Source organism: Delphinapterus leucas, chromosome 13, assembly GCF_059928025.1.
Source record: "Delphinapterus leucas isolate spDelLeu-1000000601 "Yukka" chromosome 13, BTC_Dleu_Yukka2, whole genome shotgun sequence".
Taxonomy (NCBI): Eukaryota; Metazoa; Chordata; class Mammalia; order Artiodactyla; family Monodontidae; genus Delphinapterus; species Delphinapterus leucas.
The window spans coordinates 39,567,580-39,590,039 of NC_143141.1; the positions used below are offsets into that span (position 1 = coordinate 39,567,580).

At 42.5% G+C, this 22,460-nt stretch overlaps 1 protein-coding gene across 2 annotated transcripts in view; it reads left to right on the forward strand.

Moving 5' to 3' along the window:
- SPRED2 (sprouty related EVH1 domain containing 2) overlaps positions 1-22,460 on the forward strand; it is a 121,483-nt gene that overhangs the window by 80,927 nt on the left and 18,096 nt on the right. For both annotated transcript variants that reach the window (XM_089923089.1, XM_022597201.3), the window contains 3 exons: positions 6,725-6,902; positions 14,554-14,722; positions 17,474-17,538. In XM_089923089.1, coding sequence (XP_089779215.1) covers positions 6,725-6,902; positions 14,554-14,722; positions 17,474-17,538 — 412 coding nt within the window. The remainder of the gene's footprint in view (positions 1-6,724; positions 6,903-14,553; positions 14,723-17,473; positions 17,539-22,460) is intronic.

Sequence of the window (22,460 nt, forward strand, 5' to 3'; positions counted from 1 at the left end):
GGGGAATGACTCTGCATGGGCAAGATGAGCTGCAGCGTCTCAGAAATGCAGGGACACTATGAAGATTGGATGAAGAGCCTGCTTTCTTCTCTGGGTGAATCTGGTCCCTGGCAGAGGGCCTTGGTGCCATGCATTCAAAGTTATGGTGTCAGTCCCTGTTCGAGGTACATGGATTCTCTTACTAGCAGATATGGGGGTAGGGCTGTTTCCAAGACGACTCTCCATCAAGTGTACTTCATGGCTGATTTCATGGATGTTAAGTTAACTGTGGGGAAGCCTTTTTCTTGAGTGGTCTTAGCCCACTTCTTAGCTCCCCCGACTCTGATATCATGCAAGCCAGTTCTGTTTAAGAAGCAAACACTTAATGTTCAGAAAAGTCCTTCTCTGCTTCGTAGTGGCTGCTCATTAGCATTTGAGAGGAGAGCCAGGTGCCTTCACCAGAACTGGCTCCTGTGGGGTCTCGCACGTCTAGATGCTTTTCTTACCACTGTTGCCTGTAATGGCCTAACCATACAAACAATACACATTTTGTTTGACAGTAAGCGGGCAGAGTAGTGTTCTACCTGTAGGGGCTTGTACAGAGCGGAAAACCACATTTCCACCATGCATAAAACTCCATTATGTACAGCTTTCCCTTCCAAACTTTGTAAAGTTTGGATTATATAAATTTCTAAAACCAGCGCAGCCTACGTCAAAAAAAATTCTTAAGTAGTTGATACCTACTAAAACTCAAGAAACCATCACCCTTTTAAATAGAATATGACCAGTCTCTTTGGCTTCTCAACTCATTTGATCCTGCCGAAATATTTTGTTGATCCTTTTTAAAAAGATGACAAGACACATATATTTCACACACATACGTTTTACACATACATGTAATACTTTATATACACGTAACAATTCGATTAAATCAAAGAGCTTTTTGAAATCTATAGGCTCAAGGAAGACTGGGGGTGGGCCGGGCGTGTGATTAGAGTGAAGAGTGGTCCTCGCCCCCCTGGAGGACGTGGTGTTATATTTGGCTCAGCTGGCGGCACGTGGTTGTGCTGGGACCAAAAGGGAGCCTGAGAGGCGGCGATCTGGACTAATCCCTCTCAAGGTCTGGTGAAGTGGAGAAGGATGGAAAAGAGGCCTGGGAGGAAGTGAAGGTAATGTTTAGCATAATGGAGAGATAAAGGAGCCCTGTGATCAGATAAGGGCTGGCTGGGTGGGGGCGGGGGGAGTATTTATGGCGGATGTCAAAGTTCCCGGCTCTACCTCTGAAGCCAGTGGGAGAGCCAGAGGAGCAGAGCGCCAGTTCCCACATGGCAGACGGACTGCTTCTCTACAGATGTGCCTGAAATGTAGGCTCAGACCTGTTCTTTATAAATCTGCCTTGCATTAATCATTGCTGGAGGTCCGTTTCGGATGCTCTCCTGCTGTCCAAGGCCCGACAAGCCTCCCTGCCACCCCGTTCTCCGACGGCTAAAAAAGGCAGGCAGTCAGGAAACCCAGTCCTCAGGGGCCAGAAAGGCTTTTCTTTAAAGGACCTGCTTTTGTAATTAAAGTCAGCCTTTCAGCAAAAATAATTATGATGGCTACAGTTGACCAAGCTTCTTTGTATCAGGCACTGGACCTCAGTTACTGCCTTTAACCCTCAGGACATCCCAGCACGGGTACGCTGCTTCTTCGTGTTTTGCAAATGAGGAAACTGAAGCTCAGAAAGAGGCTTCTTCAGCTGCTGAGAAGGTCAAGGCAGTGCTGACCTGTCTGGCTTTGAACATTCTTCACAGACACAATGCTGCCTCATCACTGTTTCCTACAATCCCTTTGTTTACTTCTGTAACGTGGCCCAGACAGGGCCTGCTTTGAATCTGGGGAGAACAGCTTAGAGCAGAAATGCCTGAGATGCAAAACTACTTGTGCCACCTTGGAATCAGCACCCCAAAACAAAAATCTAGCTTTAAAATTGTTCTTTCTCTCCCTCCCCATCCTGCCATGGGATGTCACCGACCTCTGTTGCGTGTTGAGTGATTGCAGGACAGCAAGTCCTGTTTTTACAAATAAGGCTGCATGTGGGGAGTGCAAAGCTTTGTCCTTCAAGGAACCACGTTTGGCCAGATCCCCAGCCCAATTTGAAAAAGCCAGTTTTACTCAAAATGCATATAAAGAATATAGTGGTGTTCGGGTGGTGGTCAAACACCATTTGTAATGACATTGACTCTTAGGGTCAGTTTAACTCAAGTTCAGACACTAGGGAGGGCTCCATTCAGTTTGTGTTTGGACCCACGCCTGGAACTTCACCAGGTCCTAATCAGTTACACCAGTTGAACAGTTGAAACTTTCAGAAGCATGAGGTGATTGTTGTTGTTGACAGTAGCGTTTGGGGGAATTTTCTAAAGCGTACCCACAGCATTTTTCTTGTGCACATGAAGAAACGCATCTGCTTTAGCCTCTCCTGCTTCATCCCGCACCCCACAGACAAACCCCGCATCTGGCTTAAGCATGTTGCTTAATTCTTTCCAGAAAGAGGGAGGGAGGGAGGGTGGGAAGGGAGTTTCTTCCTTCTTTATACCTTTTTGGTAGTAGAGTTCATTGTCCTTTTCTGTTCTGGGCGGGGTGAGTGCCTGAATAACGTAAATACACCACGGATAGGAAGCAGTTGGCATGCGGCCATGCAGCTGGATCATGCAGACACCCGTCGCAGCTTTTAGTGCAACACTTTATCCCCCTGCCTTGTTTTCAATAGTCACTTGCCTCAGTTAATGCTGGCTATTGGGGTTGCTGCCAGAGGAGATGGGGGGCTTCTTTTCCCCACCCTCAACACCAGGTCCTAATCAGTTACACCAGTATTAACAGTTGAACTGGTGTTCAGCTGTTAAACTGGTGTGACCATAGAGAAGCGCACCACAGAGAAATCTGTGCCCTCGGGAATGGGCATGGAAGGAATCAGGGCAGGAAAAGAGGATGCTGCAGACCACAGTCAAAGGCCAAAATTAACAGCCCCTGTAGTCTGGAAGCCAGGGGCTGGGGTATTTGTTTGAATCTCTAATAAATGGAAATAAGTTTATGGCACCAACGTAAGTAATGCAAACTTCCCTTTTTCGTGTTTACTTAATCCCTTCAAAGGAAGGGAGAAAAGCACACAGCCGCAACAAATAAAAGTAAAAGCATGTTTTAGCAAGAGGCGTGTAGAGTTTCAGTTATTCACCTTGGCCATTTCCTGTTGGGATGAACCCACAGTACATTCACAGACGATTTGAGAAAGCTGTGTTTCATACTAGAGAATTACACATCCCGGGAACCCTTAGTTTTTCTAGAATAAATGGGGAATGTGGGGGAAGTATATTCTCAAATTGTGTGTATGTAACTAAACAGATATTATAAAATGTTCTTAATCTCTCTGATCTAAAGGAATATGCGTGTTGAATCCTGAGGTGAATGGATTAATGATAGAAACCACGTGACTTTTTAAATTCAATTTTCCTATTAATGAAATCTTTAGCCTATCCCAGTTAAGCCGTGTGGCTCATAAGCAAATGAGTATTGAACACTATATTTTCTCAGAGATTTTCTTAGCTACAAATAATTTTTTAAAACCTGTTTACAAATATTGTCTATTTAACCCATTCATTCCTCGACCTACTACATGAAAGACATCACTCTAGGTTCTAAGGATATAGCAGGAAACAAAAAGGGCAAAGTCCCTGCTCTCATGGAGTTTACATTCTGGTTGGGAAAAGTGGGCAAACAGGGCAGATGTTGCTTTAGTAGCATGTAGAGAGACAAAGCACGGTGAGAAGATGTAAGAGGGGTGGAGGGTGCTGCTTTATATAAAGTGGACGGAGAAAACTTCTCTAATGAAATAATCCTGGACAGAGACCCGAATGAATTAAGGAAATGAGCCTAGTTGGTGTGTGGAAAGAAGAGTGGGAAATGGGGTTTGAAGAGGAGGAAATAACGAGTGCAAAGGCCCTGAGGTAGGGTGCTTAATGCAGAGGACCATCAAGGCCGATGGGACTGAAGTGGGATGAGCAAGGAGGAGAGTAAGATATGCACTAGATTTTGACTCTTACTCGGAGTGATATAAGAAGCTTTTGGAGAGTTTGAATAGAATGTCGTAATCTGACTTACCTTTCGACTTTCTTAGAAAGTTGGGCAGGTATGGGAAGTAAGGAGGCCAGTTAGGAGGCTGTTGCAGTCGTCAGAGAAGTGTTCTGGATATATTTCAAAGCAAGAGCCAGTTGGGAATCACGAGTTCAGTCTTAAACGTGTTAACTGAGGTGCCTACTAGATGCCAAAGCAGAGAAATCACATAGGCAGTTGGTTTTACTGATCTGAAGCTTAGGGAAGAGGTCTGGGTATGGAAATGTGAATTGGGGCACTGTTAGCACATGGAAAATATTTAAGTGGAGTCGTTGGCCCTGGCTTAGATCATGGATCATTTAGGCACAGCTAAAGGAGGGGAGGCAGCAAATACTGGTACCAAGTAGTAGGCGTGCTTGTGGGCACCGGTGCAAGGTCTCTTCTGAGTGTGTCTGTTTTCTCAGTGAAATTAAAGCATGCTCATCCATCATCTGAGAGGGAGGGGGCAGGAGGACATATGAAACAGTCTTCTTGGGGATGGGATGCTGGGTAAACCCACTTGAGTTTAGTGCTTTGGACTTCAAAAGTAGACCTACGAGCATAGTAGAGTGGGGTCTTTCCCTCTGACCATGTGCAGCAGCCTGAGTGAGGGCATGGAGTTAAGTAGATGGTAGGATTTCACCAGGGCTTGGAGTTTCACTGGGCAACTTCAGTAAGGAGAGAGAAGGCAAACATGTTTAGGTTTTCTGCCAGAGTATCATGATAGACCGTGGAACTTAAGTTGGGTTAAGAACATGAGGGTGCGGAGAACAGGGCACAATAGATTGTTGGCCCTGGGGAGCTGAAGAATTATTGGAATCTAGAGAGTGTGAGCTGCACCGTAGGGAGATGGTGGCTGGAGAGCGGGATGCTTAAGACTGACAAGGTCAAGAGAGTGACCTAGGCCTGGGTGGCTGAGACAAGGACATTGAAGGAGAAGAGTTCCAGAAACTGAGAGGTCAAAGAACTGGAAGGATCCTCTGGGTGAATGATGAAACTACGAAGAATCACGCCAGGGGTCATGGTGAAGAGATGAAGGGACAGTAAGCGCACGTGCTAACCTCTTCAAGGAATGAGGAGAGGTGACCAGAGGTCTGAGGAAGGGGGCACGGTCAGACTTGTGAGCTTCAGAGGAACTGGAGAGAGTGCCGATAGCCTGCGGTAGAGGTGGCTACCCAACCCCCCATCTAGGCTGAGTGGGGGAAGGGTGCAGGAGAGAGAAGGCAGCCACACGAGTGGGCCATGTGACTCAGCCAGAGAGCGTTTTCATTTAGGTTAAGAAAGTGAAAGGAACTTACAAGACGTACCTGGAGTAGTCAAATTCATAGAGACCGGGAGTAAGATGGGGAGTTAGTGTTGAAGGGTACAACGCTTCAGTTTGGGAAGATGAAAAAAGTTCTGAAAATGGATGGTTGATGTTCTGGTGATGGTTGCAGAGCAATGGGAATGTACTTGATGCCACAGAATGGTACACTTAAAATGGCTAAAATAAATGTTCCATTATGTGTATTTTACCCCAATAAAAACAAGTGTGAAAGGAAGGGTTTAGGAAGTAAAGGGGGATGTTGGCCCTTGAGTCCCAGGGGCACAGTGGGAGGGGAGCTGGGTCACAGTAGTGGGTGAGCTGCAGGGGGTGGTAGGGAACCTGGGTAGCTTTGCCTTTGCGAGTGAGTGAGGTGAAGCATGTGGGGCAGAGGGACAGTCTGAGTGGTGTTTGGCAGATCGCAGGTTACCCGGCTAGGCTCTGAGCACTGGGCCTGGGGTGCATAGAAAGAGAGGGTTCTATGTTACTCTGCATCTTTGTTTCCCTAGAATCTGGTACAGTGCCTGGCATGTAGAAGATGGGGATGTATGTTTGAAGGATTAAAAAAAGCAATGTTGTTCCAAGAAAGAAAACAGCAAGTGAGAATTTAATGGCCTTGCCGAAAATCCAAATAAGTTTCGGAAAAGTGATGAAGAATGAAAAGAAGCTAGAGTTGGTCTCTGGAGGAGAAAGAGGATTTTTGGCCAATGTGCAAAGGAACTTATTGCGAAATCAAAGCTTAGACGGGAAAAAATAAAATCATAAACAGAAGGCTACACATGTGTAAAGGGTATTTGAACTGAAATATAAATGATCGCACAGTGAGTTTGTGATTTAGGAGTGGGCTATCGTCTACTTAACGCTAAATCAGAATTATCCTTGTAAAATGTTAAGCCTTGGTCATTCATTATAAACCAAGTTTTAAGGGTTGAAACCATAACGTCCTCTTAATAGACTCGTCTTTCCGAACTTATAGATACCAAACCTTAGATAGAAGTTCATTCGTTTTATTATTAATATGTCCACCTAGAAACTGGAGAATGTTATGCTTGCATACATCCTCAAAGATTCACAAATATTTTTTAATGACTGGGCGTCTTTTTTTTTTTTTTTTTTTAACATACTTTTATATTGAGTTTAAGAGTTTGGGTTTTTCCCTGAACATTGATACAGGCTATCTTTTAAGGTTGCTGCCAGGCGTAGATTTTCTTTTGATGAGTCCCAAAAATGCTGGCTGTGGTCCCCTTGCACTGTGAAACGTGTCCTCCAGCTCCAGACCATTGTCATGCCCCATTCTTCTTGTTGTTGTCGTTTTAGTGACAGCTATATTGTGCGCGTCAAGGCTGTGGTTATGACCAGAGATGACTCCAGCGGGGGATGGTTCCCACAGGAAGGAGGCGGGATCAGTCGCGTGGGGGTCTGTAAGGTCATGCACCCCGAAGGCAATGGACGAAGCGGCTTTCTCATCCATGGTGAACGACAGAAAGACAAACTGGTAATGGCAGACGTGCAACGCGTGGGTTAAATTAGCAACGACTGATTTCTTGACATTAAATCATAGCCCTTTTCCTGTAGGTATATTTTTCCTTCTTTCTCTGACTTCAGACTCTTGCAAAAGCTTCCAAAGTTAGAACTCACGGGGCTGGCGCCAAATTGCAAAACCTAACCTTGGCTTTTCAGTGAAGTCACTTTTTACTACACACCGTATAACTCAGATGCTTAGAAGCCGTGCATTTGGCTGTCTTATTTGCGTCTTGATTAATTAAGCTGTCTTTCTGTCACTGTAACAAGATGTTCAAAATGAAAGTATGCTCTTTATTATGAATCACATCGTAGTGAGCTGTAAAGTCAGAGTTTTTTTAAACATTGGGTTTATTCATGGAGCATGCCATCAAGATTTGGATGGTGAGAGACAGAATGCAAAGAGGAAGTGTCATCTGACGTTACTTCTAAATAAATGTTTATCTCAACAATACTGCAGCTTCTATTTCATAAGCTAATGAATAAAACACGTTTGGGAAAAGAAAGTAACAAAAAGCAGCGGCATTACACTCCTGTAATAATTCTACATGCTTAAAAATAGGCACTTTGGAGAGTAATCATTATCTCACAAAGATGGGGGCGTTGATAGTTTATAACATAGTTTCATGGAGGGACTGGATGTCCAGTTCTGTGTTATGAAGGAATCTATGATACGAAGGAAAATTGTCTATTTTTAATTGGTGGCCTTGAATCTGGGAGAACATGCTCCTATCTGTATTCGATCCTGGAATGTATACTCCAAAGCCAACCATTGATTCAAAATGTGCAGGATCTCAACAGAGAAAATACAAAGACACCACAGTAATAAGTCAGTGGTACATTGGAGACCCTTGACAGCGGCATGTGTTGAGTTTTATGTGCTGAGTATACAAACTTAATCTTCTTCTGCAACCACTTCTTAATGTTTATAAAGGTTACAAAATAAGGCAGAACAATTTCTAAATGTTATATATGGATTAACGGAAATGGTATTTTCACACTTGATTCATTTCTGAAAATGAAATGAATGAAAATTTAAAGGGAGAATATAGCTCATTTTAAGAAACATGGCCATTCAAGAAATTCCTTACATAATAGTCAAATAATTAAAACATTCTTGTGTATAAGATATTCACAATAAAGGCAATGTAACCACACTAACAAGGAAAAGTAAAATAACTACCTTTTAGCCAGCATTTACCTAAGGGCTGAGTACAATGCTAGCCCTTTAGTTAAGATGTATCATTGTATCCTTACAGTAGCCTGTATAGCTATAACTGAAGAAACTAAGATTCAGAAAGACTCCTTGTTCTGGATGACCCATCTTGGGGACCGGGAACCAGTATTTGATACCCTGTCACTCTGACCCCAAACTGAGCCAAAGTCGCATGTGCATAACCACCTCTAGCCCTTTGATATAGTTTTTTTTTCCCTTTGTGCGTATTTTTATTTTTACCTAGCTGTAATCAGAGCTCGTAAACAGTTTTATATCTGTGTGTGTGGTGTGGTTTTGTTTTGTTTTATTTTTTGGGGCCACATGGCATGTGGGATCTTAGTTCCCCGACCAGGGATCGAACCCTTGCCCCCTGCAGTGGAAGTGTGCAGTCTTAACCACTGGACCACCAGGGAAGTCCCTAAAGTTTTGTATCTCATAAGATATTCTCATAAGAAATTTTTCATGTTGCTGGTATCAGGTTGATTTTCCATTGTGTATTTGAGGATCTCCTTAGTGTCAAATGTTAAGATTCCTTCCCTTCCCACTACCGCCAGTATTATCTACCTGCATTTTCCACACTTACTATTTACTTGGAATAATCTGAGGGGTCAAATTTTTATGACTTTCGATACTTGTACAAAGAGCTGCTACCAGCATATGTGAGAATTTTCTTTAACACGCTGAGGGTCACATGTTTTAAATCTTTACCAATTTGATTAGGGTAACAGTGGTATCTTGATTAATAATGAGATCAAATGTTTTTCTGTTTGTTAAACAGTCTTAACTGTGAATTATCTGTCAGTGTCCTTTGTGTATTTACCTTTTGGGGCCTGATTTTTCTCCTTGATACGTATGCCCTCTGAGTATAATAAAGATACTCATCTTCATCTACATATTTGCAGATAATTTTATAATCCATTGCTTGCCTTTTTTCTTTTAGTTGGGGTTCTTTTCCTACAAAAATTTAGCTAGAAAATTTTTTTTCACTTTTTCCCTTTTTATTTTTATTGTTACTACTTTTGTGTTAGCAAATTATTGTACCTGGTTACATCTTTTTAGGTCTATTTTTTCCTGGTATTTCTGTGGTTTGTCATAGAATATGTCAACCTGAAATAGCCTTTAGATTGTCTAATTCAGCCCTTTCATTTTATAGATGCATTTGTAAACTTGTATCGTACCACCGACTTGACCATAGTAATTGTGAGCTTCTACAATTTTGTTTGAGGCCCTTTATGTAAATAACCTCAGTTAAATTCCTGCAACAGTCTGAAGGAGGAGGATACTATTGATATTATCTACACTTTGTAATGGGGAACCTCAATTCTCCAAGAAGTGATCCACTTCCTCAGTCTGGGGCACATAGTCATTAGCAGAGCCAGCACTGGGAACCATTCCATTGTGAAGCCAAAACCTGGCCCCTTCATACCAGCTCTGCATGGGAATAGGACAGTCCTGGCTGTGGACCAGCTTCTGTTGTGTGTTGCTATTGCACAAGGATCGTGTGCCTCATCCCCTCCCCTGTCATGTTTCTCCATCACCCTCTCCCTTTTCTTGTCCCCCTTACATTCTGTGACTCTACACTTCTGGACTTTTATGTATTGTATCCACTAGTAGTTAAATCACACACCCATACACCCAGATGTGCTTCTGCATCTTTCCATCCCTCACTGTGCCTGTTTCACACTCTGGTAAATCCTGGACTCCTAACACACAACCCCCCACACACTTATGGCAATATGGTGACTCCTCCTTTGGCCTTCAAGCTTACGTAATGCAGCATTTCTGCCCACTGGAGGGTATGAATCCTCCTGGAAGCTGTGCAAATGGGGTGGGGTTGTTGAAGGACACCCCTCCCCCTCAGTGGTGAAATGGTGAGGAGAGGGTGGAGATCATTTTGGGAATACAGAGAACGGATGGTATCAGAGTTCCCAGTATTCCAACCGGGACAACAGCCTTTTCTGATAGAAACTGTTGTCAATAGTTTTTCCAATGTAGTGCAGTTCTAGAATTCAGCACATTGGTTTTTGTTGTTGTTACTTGACTTCTGTGTTGACGCCTGTGAACTTAACTTCCATTGTTTTTACGGGAAAAGCCTGTGTTCCAAATATCCATTCACAAAGTCGTTATTTGGATAATTTTTTGTGAGTCGGAGACAATCAAGTTTTCCTGAGAAATTATATGTAAACTAAAAATTTCTGAGTTGAATCTTATTTTAGATGGATTAGAGGATTTTACTTCTGAAATGAATCCTGTGAGAAACTACCTTATGAAGGTGAATCACAAAATCTAAAAGGTTGCATTCCAGTGCAGGTCTGTGAGCGCTCCCACACACATTTGGTGGGAGTTACAGCCGGCAAAGCTCTTTGAAAGGCAATTTGGCAGGATATGAATTTAAAATGTGTATTCCTTTTTACTTGGCAGTTCCACATCTAAACCCTATCCTATGGAAATAGACTGCAGAGCTTTATGGATAGCTACAGTTATCGGAGAGTTTTGGTCTCAGAATCCCTTTACCCTCTAAAAATGTATTGAGGACCCCAAAACGCTTTTATCTTGTAGCTTATAGCTACTAATATTTACCATACTAGAAATTAAAACTGAAATTGTTAAAAAATCTTAATTAAACAGTAGTGTTAGCATAAATGACATTCTTTACAGGCAAGAATAGGCAAATAACTATATAACTATTTTCCAGAAAAAAAATAATTAGAAGAATAGCATTGCTTTGCATTTTTGCAGATCTCTTTATTATCTGACTTAATAGAAAATAGCTGGATTCTAATGTCTACTCTTGCTTTCAATCTGTGGCCGTATGTTTTGGTTGAAGTACATGAAGAAAATCCAGCCTCACACAGATATGTAGTTGGAAAACAGAGAAATATTTTAATAGCCTTTTCAGACCATCGTAGATATACTTCTTTGATGCTCCACCAAAACTCGGCTTGTAGTAGTTTCTTAAATGTGGACTCTGAAACCATATCAATGACCTTTTTATACTCTATTACATTAAAATCCACTGGTTTATCTTTCCCTTTGCATGGATCTTTTACTCATTCCTGATTTTATAACGTCATGCATTGGTCATTTGGAAAATAATGGTTTACTGACTTAAACAGATCTTCCAAATGTTGATACATTTAATTCTACAATATCAAAAATCACATTTCTTAATATCACCACTGATCTCATTAGAAAAGTCTTAAGTATTGGGAAGCTGTCCAAAATTCTAATTTTAACTTGAAAGTTGAAATTTCATTATTGGCAACAAATACCTCCTCGTTTTCCTAGAGGTGACAGGCTCGCTGTGTTCCTCTTCAAGAAAATGTCTGCCAAGTACCCAAGTCTGAATAACCGTAGTTCACCTGTAGGCTGTTCTTTCAAGTAAACCTGGTGATCCATGAGGAAAGTAGTTAGTTCAACTCACAACTGCAGCAATTACACACGTTTTTCCTGGAGACAATCGTCATTCTTCCCCATGCAGTAGAAGTAAGAAGGCTATGAGAGATACTCTTCCCTTTTCTAATTACACATTTGTGCAAAGCCAGAGTTTCTTCCCATACTTCAGCCAAAGCAACGTATTACAGCAGATCAAATGCAGAAGCAGATATGAGAATCCAATTATGTGTACTTCCCATTTCATCACACGAGATGAAAGATGTGTATTCACAGGTCAAGATGTAATAATTTTTAACTGCTTCATCAAGTACTATCCTACGTAAGACTGGCCTTTTTTACTTTGACCATGTGACAGTGGTGAATCCGGTGACTTTGGTACTGTTTGGTGCCACTGCCTGGCCTTGATTCATGCCTCAGCACAGCAGTTTTACCCACCGTTCCTTTTGCACCATTAGCAGAACTGGCAACACAATGAAAAAGCCAAAGTATCTTAATATATGAAAATAGTTTTGCCATCCCAGACCCCGTGAAAGGACCTGGGGGTGCAGAGGGAAGGCTCCCAAGAGACCAAACTTTGAGAACATGTTCAAGGATGTTCATTCCAGCATTAGACAGTGTAAAAGCAACCAATTAGAAATGACTTAAATGCCCATTAGTGTGGAGAATGGCTGAATAATTTTAATATATCCGTACTGAGGAATATTATTTATGCAGCCACTAAACAGAATCCTTTTTACCTTCCTGTATCTCCAAGACACGTTTTTGGGAAAAAGGCAAGTTAAAGACCAATTTATAGGCTTGGCTACATTTAAACAGACTCACACACACAAACTTACATGCGTATGTAAAGAGGCTGCAGGAAGGGAACTGGAGTTGTGTCTACCATACCGACAGTGGGCAGTTCTGGAGAAGGGAGAGGCGTTGAGGGTAGGGACGGTGAGATGGGCAAGAATGGAACCTTCGTGGACTCACCTAAATTACTTAAATCTTCTACAATATGGATTTCTTGTATCGATTTTTTTGAAACCTCCAACAAGAATATATAATCACTTTTTTTCTCCCCACGCATCTGATTTAAAAAGCTATTTTTAAAAGCCTTTCTCAACTTTTAAGTCAATGCCTAAACTTCACTTTAGAAGATTGATACCTATTATGCCAAAACTTCACTAGAGGGGTTATACCTGTTAGGAAGATGAAAGCATTTGAACGTTTTCGTTTTTGTCATTAAACTTAGATAGGTAATGATGTAATTTTGTTTAAGAGAACAAAGAAATGGTATCTGGCCTCCTCCCCCTCACATAATTTAGGTGGCTGAACTTTACTTTTCTAAGAACTTATTGCACTTCTCTAGGAAGATGTACCTTTGGAATAATCTTCAACACAGAAAATGTCAACCAAAGACTAATTTTTTTCACCCAAAAAATAGGGAAAAAAACCAGAAGTCTTTGTTTTTACAAAAAAGTTTATTTTGAGACTTTGCATTGAGACTATTAAATTCTAAAATAGATAACATTTGTTAGTTAAAGCCTTGGTTATTTGGATATCCCCAATTTGGAATGGGGCTGGGCTGACATTTAATCATTGTGCTATTCTTAGGGGAAAATGGCCATAGTAAGCAATTTAATCATAAATAGAACTGTGCGAGGGGACTGTTGTCTGCATTCAATACAATGGAATAAAGTTAACTGCTTGGGACTGCTATTTGATATGCCAATTTGACTATTATTCTCATCTATTAAGTTAGGGAACATTTATTAGGCAATGTTTAATTTCTGTTTGCCTAGATGTATTCTTGAAAGTTGTACTCATTTAAAGATATTCTCTCTAATTGGAATTTTTATTAATTTAGGCAGGCCTTTATTCTTTCACTTAGTTAAAAATTAATAAGATCTCATTTTGTTAAATGTAGAACTTTGCCAGAACAAGGTCAAAGCTAATAGAACTTAGCAAAATCATTTTGATGTATATATAATGGAACCATAGAAATAAATACTGTCAATATTTTGGAGCTTTCTATGAATAAAGACTGGAGTTTACATTCACGTGATTACAATGCCTCTTTTATTCTATAGTCTTAAACTCTGGTATCTCTACCCGCAATAGCACTCTACACACAGAGGGAGTTATTTTATAAAACATCTTGATCTTTTACAGTCTAGTTAGGGGAACAAAACTAATGCATACGAAACTGGTAGAGAATAATATGAAACCAAGTACTAAATTGTGAAGGTGACAAAAACGGAAGTAAATAAAAGAGTAAAACATAATGCGATATACTGGGAAGCGTGTGTGACCCTGTTAGGTTTCTTACTGTTTGGTGTTTTCAAAGCATGTTCATGTGTACGTTCTTTGATAACGTTGGTGTTGCTTCCGCTTTAGAGATAAAAAGGTCAAAGGTCTAAGAGAATCTGCTCATAGTCATAGCTTAGTAAAAAGGCCGTTCTGAGACGAGATTGCTAGAAATTTGGAGATTGTTCTAATAATCCAGATAAAACGTTAGTAGAGACCTAGATCACGGTAGTAGCAATTGAAACAGGGTTGATACAAAAGATGTGGAAGGAAAAATGAAATGGACTTGGTGAATAATAATACGGGGGATAGAGAAACCGAAGAGGCAAAAGAAAACCACAGAAATTTGAGCCAGAGAGAATGAAAAGAGAGGGGTTGGCATTGCTAGATAAGGGGAAGTTACTAGGGGCAGAATTTTCAGAGCAAGTTAGTTATTTTCTCAGCTTGTTGAATTTGAGGTCACTGAGAGACACGCATTAGGACAGGAGAAGGAAGATTGAGATCCACCAAGGGAGGACCACCAAGGATACGGGGTAGCAAGGAGTGCATGGTCAACAGAGGCAGACAAAGCCTTCCTCCAAGAAGCCTTCAAAGATACGTGAAGGCAGAGGGGAGGGTTTTCATTAGTTGCCAACAAGGACGATGGTTCCTAGTTAGATTTTTGTAACCAGACAAATTCATGACGATTTAACAAGTAACCCGCCTGTGTGTTTCAATCCTTCAGGTGGTATTGGAATGCTATGTGAGAAAGGACTTGGTCTACACGAAAGCCAACCCAACCTTTCATCACTGGAAGGTCGACAATAGGAAGTTTGGACTTACTTTCCAAAGCCCTGCTGATGCTCGAGCCTTTGACAGGGGAGTGAGGAAAGCAATCGAAGACCTTATAGAAGGTATTGAATTTATTACTGCATTCTCAGTGGGACTATGGGAGGTTTCCAGGTTCTTTTTAATCTGAATTGTCTGCCATCATATATTTGTGGATTATTTGCAGGAAGGTTGGGGGCCAGGTCAGTAGAGGCCAAAACTTTAGGAACATCCAAGGAGAAAAAAACTTTAAGTGACAGTGCAGGGGAAAAGGAGATGGGTTTCAGAGTAACGAGTGATTCCAATTGGTTTTTAGACTCTGCTCTGAAAAGACAAGTTCTAGACTTCCATGTGAATGACTTTTTGATGTGTTTTACCTTTCCCTGACTATTGAGAAACAGCTTTGGTCAGATTTGGTCCAGAGGTGGAGAATAGATTCTAATGGGCCCAGAAATCTCCATGCCTTCCCACTGTTGTGTAAGGAGAGCCCAGGGGGTACGTCTGCTACTGAAAAGGCAGAGGGATCTGTGACTCCTTAGTCCATGGGTGAGCAGCTGGTAAACACTGTGTTGCATTTAATCGTGGCCTGGAAGGCTCTTGGGCAGTGAGTTCTCGTGGGCTTTTCTAGAATCCACAGAGTCCAAACACACAAATTCTCCACTTCGACACGTTCAGTTGTCAAATCAAAGGGTTCAAGGTTCCATAGCCAGGACCCTGTGAACAAAGGAATATTAAGGCAAGGCACAAAGGAATATTAAGACAAGGCACATATTAAAAAGCCAGATTCAGAATTTGGGGAGATTAATCACAAAAGAATATATGTTTTATTTGTATATGAAAAAATATGTTCTGAAGTTATTTTCTTCATTGCGGATTTGGGGGAAGAGAGAAAAGCAAATCTCAAAAGAAAAATCTCTTAACATCAGCAGGGAGACAATTCTGGCTGGAACACGAATCAGGGAACTGCAGTCCCAGGGTGGCCAAAATGAGTAACAGCCAGTGTTCACATCATAGATCTGACACAAGTGGCAAATGTTTAAAATCTTGTTATTAAACATAGCTTTTAAATGTTTAGAAGAGAAAGTATCCTGTATCATTGGTAGAAGCAGTATGTTCATGTACTTAGTCACTGAAGCTACACACAAAATTTGATTCTTTTGTAATTTTTTTCTCATCATAGATCTGACACAAGTGGCAAATGTTTAAAATCTTGTTATTAAACATAGCTTTTAAATGTTTAGAAGAGAAAGTATCCTGTATCATTGGTAGAAGCAGTATGTTCATGTACTTAGTCACTGAAGCTACACACAAAATTTGATTCTTTTGTAATTTTTTTCTCATCATAGATCTGACACAAGTGGCAAATGTTTAAAATCTTGTTATTAAACATAGCTTTTAAATGTTTAGAAGAGAAAGTATCCTGTATCATTGGTAGAAGCAGTATGTTCATGTACTTAGTCACTGAAGCTACACACAAAATTTGATTCTTTTGTAATTTTTTTCTCTGTATACACTCTACCTAACTCTGTTCTATCGAACTTGCCTTAAACGTTGATTGACTAGAGTAATTCAAATAGTAGAGAAAAATCCTCAGAGATCAATAGGAATTGCACACAGGGTATTGTGGGACTTGTTTTTCCTCCTGTGATCCCTCATTGGAAATGTAAATGTTTCTCATTCCTTTCTGAGCAAGTCTTTTGATTTCAGTTTCATGTAATAGCAAAATATTTTCCAAATGTACATTTTGTAAGACCTAACGAAGAAAAGGAGAAGAAGATAGAGACTAAATTTCCCTTTTGGTGGATCTATCACTTGTGCAAATTTTTTTTTTGCGGTACACGGGCCTCTCACTGCTGTGGCCTCTCCCGTTGCGGAGCGCAGGCTCAGCGGCCATGGCTCACGGGCCCAGCCGCTCCGCGGCATGTGGGATCTTCCCGAACCGGGGCACGAACCCGTGTCCCCTGCATCGGCAGGCGGACTCTCAACCACTGCGCCACCAGGGAAGCCCTACTTATGCAAATTTAAGTATGTCTTTCCTTTTGGCCATTAACAGTGTCAGTTGATTTGATCCACACATTACGGAGTGGTATTAGGAAAGAAAAGGGGAAGTTAGAGTGATTTGCCTACCAGAATGAAGAAAGCGTTGAACAGATAAACTAGTTGAACCCTAAATGACCATTTTTTTCCCTGATGGAATAAACTGGGTTTTCTGACATGAGCCTAAATGAACCTAAATGTTGGCCTGCAAAAACGAAGAAAACTCATCGATACCCTAGTATTGCAAGAGAAAACCTCTTTGCCCAGGTATCAGCTTAGAAGGTGGCTCCCACAATCTGGGGTTTAGAGTACAGTGTCTGAATTTCAGCACAGGAAGCAATCATACTAGCTCTTCAGTCAAATCCCCTCGTGAGTAAATGAACAGCCCTGACCTCTAAGTCCAGTTATGCAGTGAGATTGTGGCCTGTCCAACCTGGAGTTCTCCATCCATTGCTTTTCCCACTACACAGTGGGAGCATGGGGGGGTCACTGGTGGAGGCCGGTCATGATGCATGGCCTCTGTGGTGCCTCTCTGTGTACTTGGTCTCCAGTGGCCAGTGAGGGAGTTCGAGGGATTGATTTGGGAACAACAGTAGGCAAAGTTCATTTAGGGAACATGCTGGCTAAAGTCCATTAAGATGGGTAAATTTAAAGCATTTAATTCCCAGGCAACATATTTCTGCTGGTGATTCACATGTGAAAGGAATAGGATGTGGTTTATTTAAATATCCTTTTCTAAATGATTGGCTTTGACTTATCCTCTTTAGAAACACCTTTTTGTGACTTTTGTGTCTTTTTAGGCTCAACAACATCATCTTCCACCATCCATAATGAGGCTGAGCTTGGCGATGATGACGTTTTTACAGTAAGTTCCCACTGTTCTTTGCTTTCCGGAGGAGTTGGTGAATAATCAGAGAGAGGTTCTGTTTAGGGGCATGAGAGACACTTGGCAATTTGGTATTTGCTGTTGCTGTTGGGATGCTGTCAGGGAGATCTCTGCCTTGTCATACTTTTGCTGCCCTGGGTTTTCCCTGGTCCCTCATGTTGCCGTGATGCTACAAGGCACATAGTATCAGCTCTCCTAGAGCTGTCCAGGGCGCTCTCCCAGTCTTCCTTCACACTTAAGGTGACTAGCCATCCTGGTTTGCCTGGGACTGTCCTAGTTTTAGCTCTGGAAGTCCCTAGTCCAGCAAAATACATACTTCAGTCCCAGGCAAACTGGGACAACTGGTCACCCTACTCTCAGAGTTTTGCATTAACAACCAGCTCCCCCAACCTCCCTTGCGCGGTGGGTGCGGGGCAGGGGAGTAGCCTTCCTGATGAGTAATTAAACATCTGATAAGAGTCCTGAAGGCGGAGTTGAGGTTAGAGCCAAGTGTGCTAAGGCAGGAAATGGCTTGGATATTTTGACACAGCTTGAGTTAATGGGATGTAACTGGAGACAAAATGATTTCTCAGCTTGCCCCTTCACTAAAATTCTGTGCTTTTAGAAGTTAATTAAACAAACAGTTCAGTGTGCACCTGCTGTGTGCTTGGTGCCATCAGGAGCTGTAGGGCAGCATTTCAAAGTCTCAGCCTTGACCCACAGGAAGAAATACATTTAAATTGTAACCTAGGACACACATCCATAGACATCCGAAACCAGATCATATTTCATGCCCTGCGTTGTGACTTTTTTCTCTTTTTATTTTCTTCTGCTTTTTATTATGAAACTTTTCAAGCATACAGGAAAATTTAAAGAATAGTACAGTGAACACCTGTAAACTCTACACCTAGAGTCAACAGTTGTAACATTTTGCCCCATTTGCTTTATCTGTGCATGTGTGTGAACTTACACGCGCGCACACACATAATTTTTCTGCTGATCCAATAGAAAGTAAGTCGCCTCTAAATACCTGAGCATGCACTGTGTAAAAATAAGGCGCTCTCCTATATAACACCATTACTGGACCTAAGAAAATTAATAGGAATTTCATAATATCATCTAATAGTTCCCTGATAATTCCTCAGTTGTCCCAAGAGTATCTTTTATAAGCTGTGTTTTTATTTAATATTTTAAATGTTAGTTGCAACCCTTTAAACTTGATTCCCGACCCATTCATCCTACAACTAGTAATTTGAAAAACACTACTTTGGGAAGACAGAGGTGTGTGAACCCAGCTCAAGCCCTCATGGAGGTAACTGGGTGGTCTGGACAGCAATGAGATGGGCCTGTGAGAAGCTTAGAAGCCAGCACAGACTGTAAAGTGCTCTGGCCCAAGGTCCTTTACAAGGAGGGTTGTGGGGGTCAGAGAAGACCCCTGGGAGCTGAGGCTGGACCAGACCTCGGTGGCATTGGAACAGGGTTTGGGAACGGGCTTCGAGGCGGGGAGCGAAGGTGGCAGCAGGGCTGCATGTACTGAGTTGCCTGAGCATTGCAGACCCTGACCTGACATGAGAGTGCTTGGGATGGGGGCAACGGTGTGGGGGGGGATATGTCAGGAAATGAACTCAGTTGTGCCTCCGCACAGCGGCTGGTGTAATGTGGCTCTGAGCAGGCTTCCTATAGCGCTCCAAGCAGATCCTCTCGACAGTTGGCATGTTGCTTACATCTGTTCCTTTGTCACGTTTTGAGAGACAAACAACAGCAGGCGGGTTAAAAGGTGGCTTCCTGTGCTCCAGAGCAAAACTGTCATTCGCAGCTGCTTCCCAGCTACCTGCCAGAAGTGATTTATGGAAGCAAGAGAGGGCAAGAGGGAACAGGCTGATGATGGAAGCCAGCATCCCTCCTGGTTTTGTCCTTTAATCCACAGGGAATCAATGTGCTGCTCTAGGGTAAGGCCGAATGCCTGGAAGGAAGTATAGAAACAGCTCCGCTGCTTCCAGACACTCGGAAACTCGCTGCAGGAGGATTGCGACTTAATTGCATTCCCTGTGGGCCCTGATGTATATGATCCTTGCCTTCATTCCACTTGTTTACAAACAGAAGCCTATTAATAATACTACCTCCCTTCCCCAAGACAAGCCCAGTCATTAAGCCATTGACTATTAGCAACATCCCATGTAAGGATGGGAGTGTCGTCAGGGGCTAATGCGCCAGGTTTCCTGTTTGTTCACGAGCTCCCTGTCGTGAGACGTTTTGTCCTAAGAAATCAGGGAGATTTCTGAAAGCTGCAGCCATGGAAGAGAGCAGCTGCGTTAACTCCTGTGTAGCCTATAGCTTCCCAAGGTTTGTTGCGTTCTAAAACTTATATTGGTAAGACAGATGTTTAGAACTTGGAACTCATTTATTATAGAAAGAGTATAAATGGTGATAGACCCTCTTACAACTTTTGACGAGCCAGAATGAGAATTTTCTAAGAGAACAGTGTATGTGGGAGAAAACCTTTAGAGGCATAACTTGAGGAACCAGGTGGAGGTCTTTTGTTTCTGCTGCTGGAACCAGGGGTTTCCCTCTGTTTCAGGGGATTCCTTGGGACCGGGAGGAAAATAGGACACTGGACAACATATGGATGCACGTTCCACGTTGGGGGATGAAGTGGAGGAAGGGGCACCCCCATATCCACCATGGAGAAGTTGTTGGGCTTGGGTGCTCACCAAGCATGGGCTGTCTCATACTTTCCTGACTCTCGGCGCCTAAACCAGCCTGTCCCCCTGACTTCTCAGGATGGTAATTAGCATCCAGCTTAGCATGTGTGCACGCGTGTGCAGACACATACACACATACTCTGCCCATGCGTCTTGCCAGTCGCCAACACATTGCCTCTGCAGTCATCCCACGCCTCTCCTGCCACCATCCTGGTGTGTGTCCACATCTTTCCTGATGGAGCCGCCACCAGAGACTCCAGATTAGCCACTGCTCTGATTTTCTGAGCCTTGGGCTAGTTATCCATCTATGTGTCTTAGTATTTCTCCCTGAACCAATTATGATTGTTCTCTCTTCTTTCAAATCCCATAGTACTCTTGTTTATTTCTCTCTTGCTACTTGAAAGCCTGCCGCTTTTTTTGATTTTCGTATTTTATCTGCTGAATGAATGACTCTTCATCTAATTAGAAGCAGTCCTCATTATAGTCTCTACAACCTTATAAAGCTTTGCTGTATAGGTGCTCAATAAATGGGTGCTCTGAACCCCAATATAGTATGTAACAATCATAGGGTTTCATATTTTACTCATTGGCTTTATTGCTATCCTGGCGGACCATCTAAAGGTGGGTGAGTTTGAGGGATTCTCAGTAGCTTCATGTCATATTTTTCTTGCTGTGTTTTCCGACGCATCTACAACTAGGAGACGAGCTCCAAGCATCATCACCCACTCTAAGCCTTTGGCTGTTCATGTTCCTTGTTGCCTTCCACCCCGCACCGTCTCCTCTGCTCTCTGGGAGACCTCAGATACCGTGATCCATCCAGGTGCACGCAAATCCCTAGGTGGCCAGGGTGTGCCCGGCATTAAACATGGATGTGGGAGGGAATTCCAGTGCCTGAGCCATTTGGTACAAATTTGTAAGATGAGTAATGGAGAGGGTATAAAGCAATGACAACAAAGGCTAGTGTTCTGTGGCGGGCATTTGGGGGCCCTGGTGAGAGTCAGCCCGCTCTCATCCGTGCCTCTGGCAGACAGCTTTTCATTTCTCTCCCTGGAGCCGGAGAGCCTTGAGAGGGACAGAATGGAAGGACCCTCGAGAGTCTTATCCCTCTGTTGTGCTTTTGTCTTGTGGGGGAGACACGTGCTCTGGCGTGTCTTGTGGAGGAGGCCCACGTGCCCTTGAGAGATGGACAGTGTAGCTCCGCGGAGAGGCCGAGCTGCTTTGCTCCCCAGCCTAAGACTGACGTTCTCCTGGAGCCCTACAGTTGAAGACTCTGGGCCCAGAGGGTTTGGGGCCCACAAGGAAGGGGGGTCATTGGGGATGGGGAGGCAGTGAGTAAAGGGACTATATAGAGCTAGAGAGGCTCTGGGTTTTATAGTCATTTAATGAACAATTTTCCAAGTTCCTATCTTGTAGGATTGGATCCATTGAAACCTGGTGCTTTATTTACTGCTGCAGAGCTCTAAAATCATTTACAAATGTTATTAGCATCTTCGTAGCTAGACAAGGAGAATTTTAATACGATCTTGGGAGAATGCAGCTGCAGGGTACACGTACTTCCAGAGCAGGCTCGTCGAGAATCTGTGGTCAAGTGCTGTCGGTGCTTCAGCTGTCATTGTGCTGAGTGGCTGGATTCTGTCTCTAAAGCTGGGGGATTAGGGAAATATTTGCTTTATAGAAAGATACTTGGGGTGTAGAAAATAGCTAAGTCTTCATCTTCCATAATAAGAAGGCCTTAAATAATATCCAAAGCTGCAAATCAGGAAAGAGTAGCATTAACAAGATGCTGTTAAAAAGATGGAGAGAGAAATACAAGGAGAAAGAGCCACAAGAATTGAAGGTTTATTTCTCTGGGGAGTGAGAAGCTGAGATGGGGAGGGGCGAGATCACTACTTGAGATATTAAATGATATACACGTATTGATTTTTTTTTTTTTAAGAAAGAAAAAAATAAGAGGGCGTTCGCTCAAAAAGGCGGGGAGGGGGGTGGTCAAGGGAGGAGGAAGAATCCAGCAATCCTGATTTCCCGCATCTGGGGGTTTAAAGAGATTGAAGAGACTCAACAGAGGTTGAGTTGTGTGGCTCGGTGCTCTTCTTCCGGCTGTTTTTTTCTGCCTTGTGTTAGGAAGCAGTGTGTCCACTGTGGAAATAATGGCACATTAAAGGTAGGAGACCTGACAGAAGAGTTAGCTGGAAATGTTTGGCTTGCAAGGAGGTGAGAATA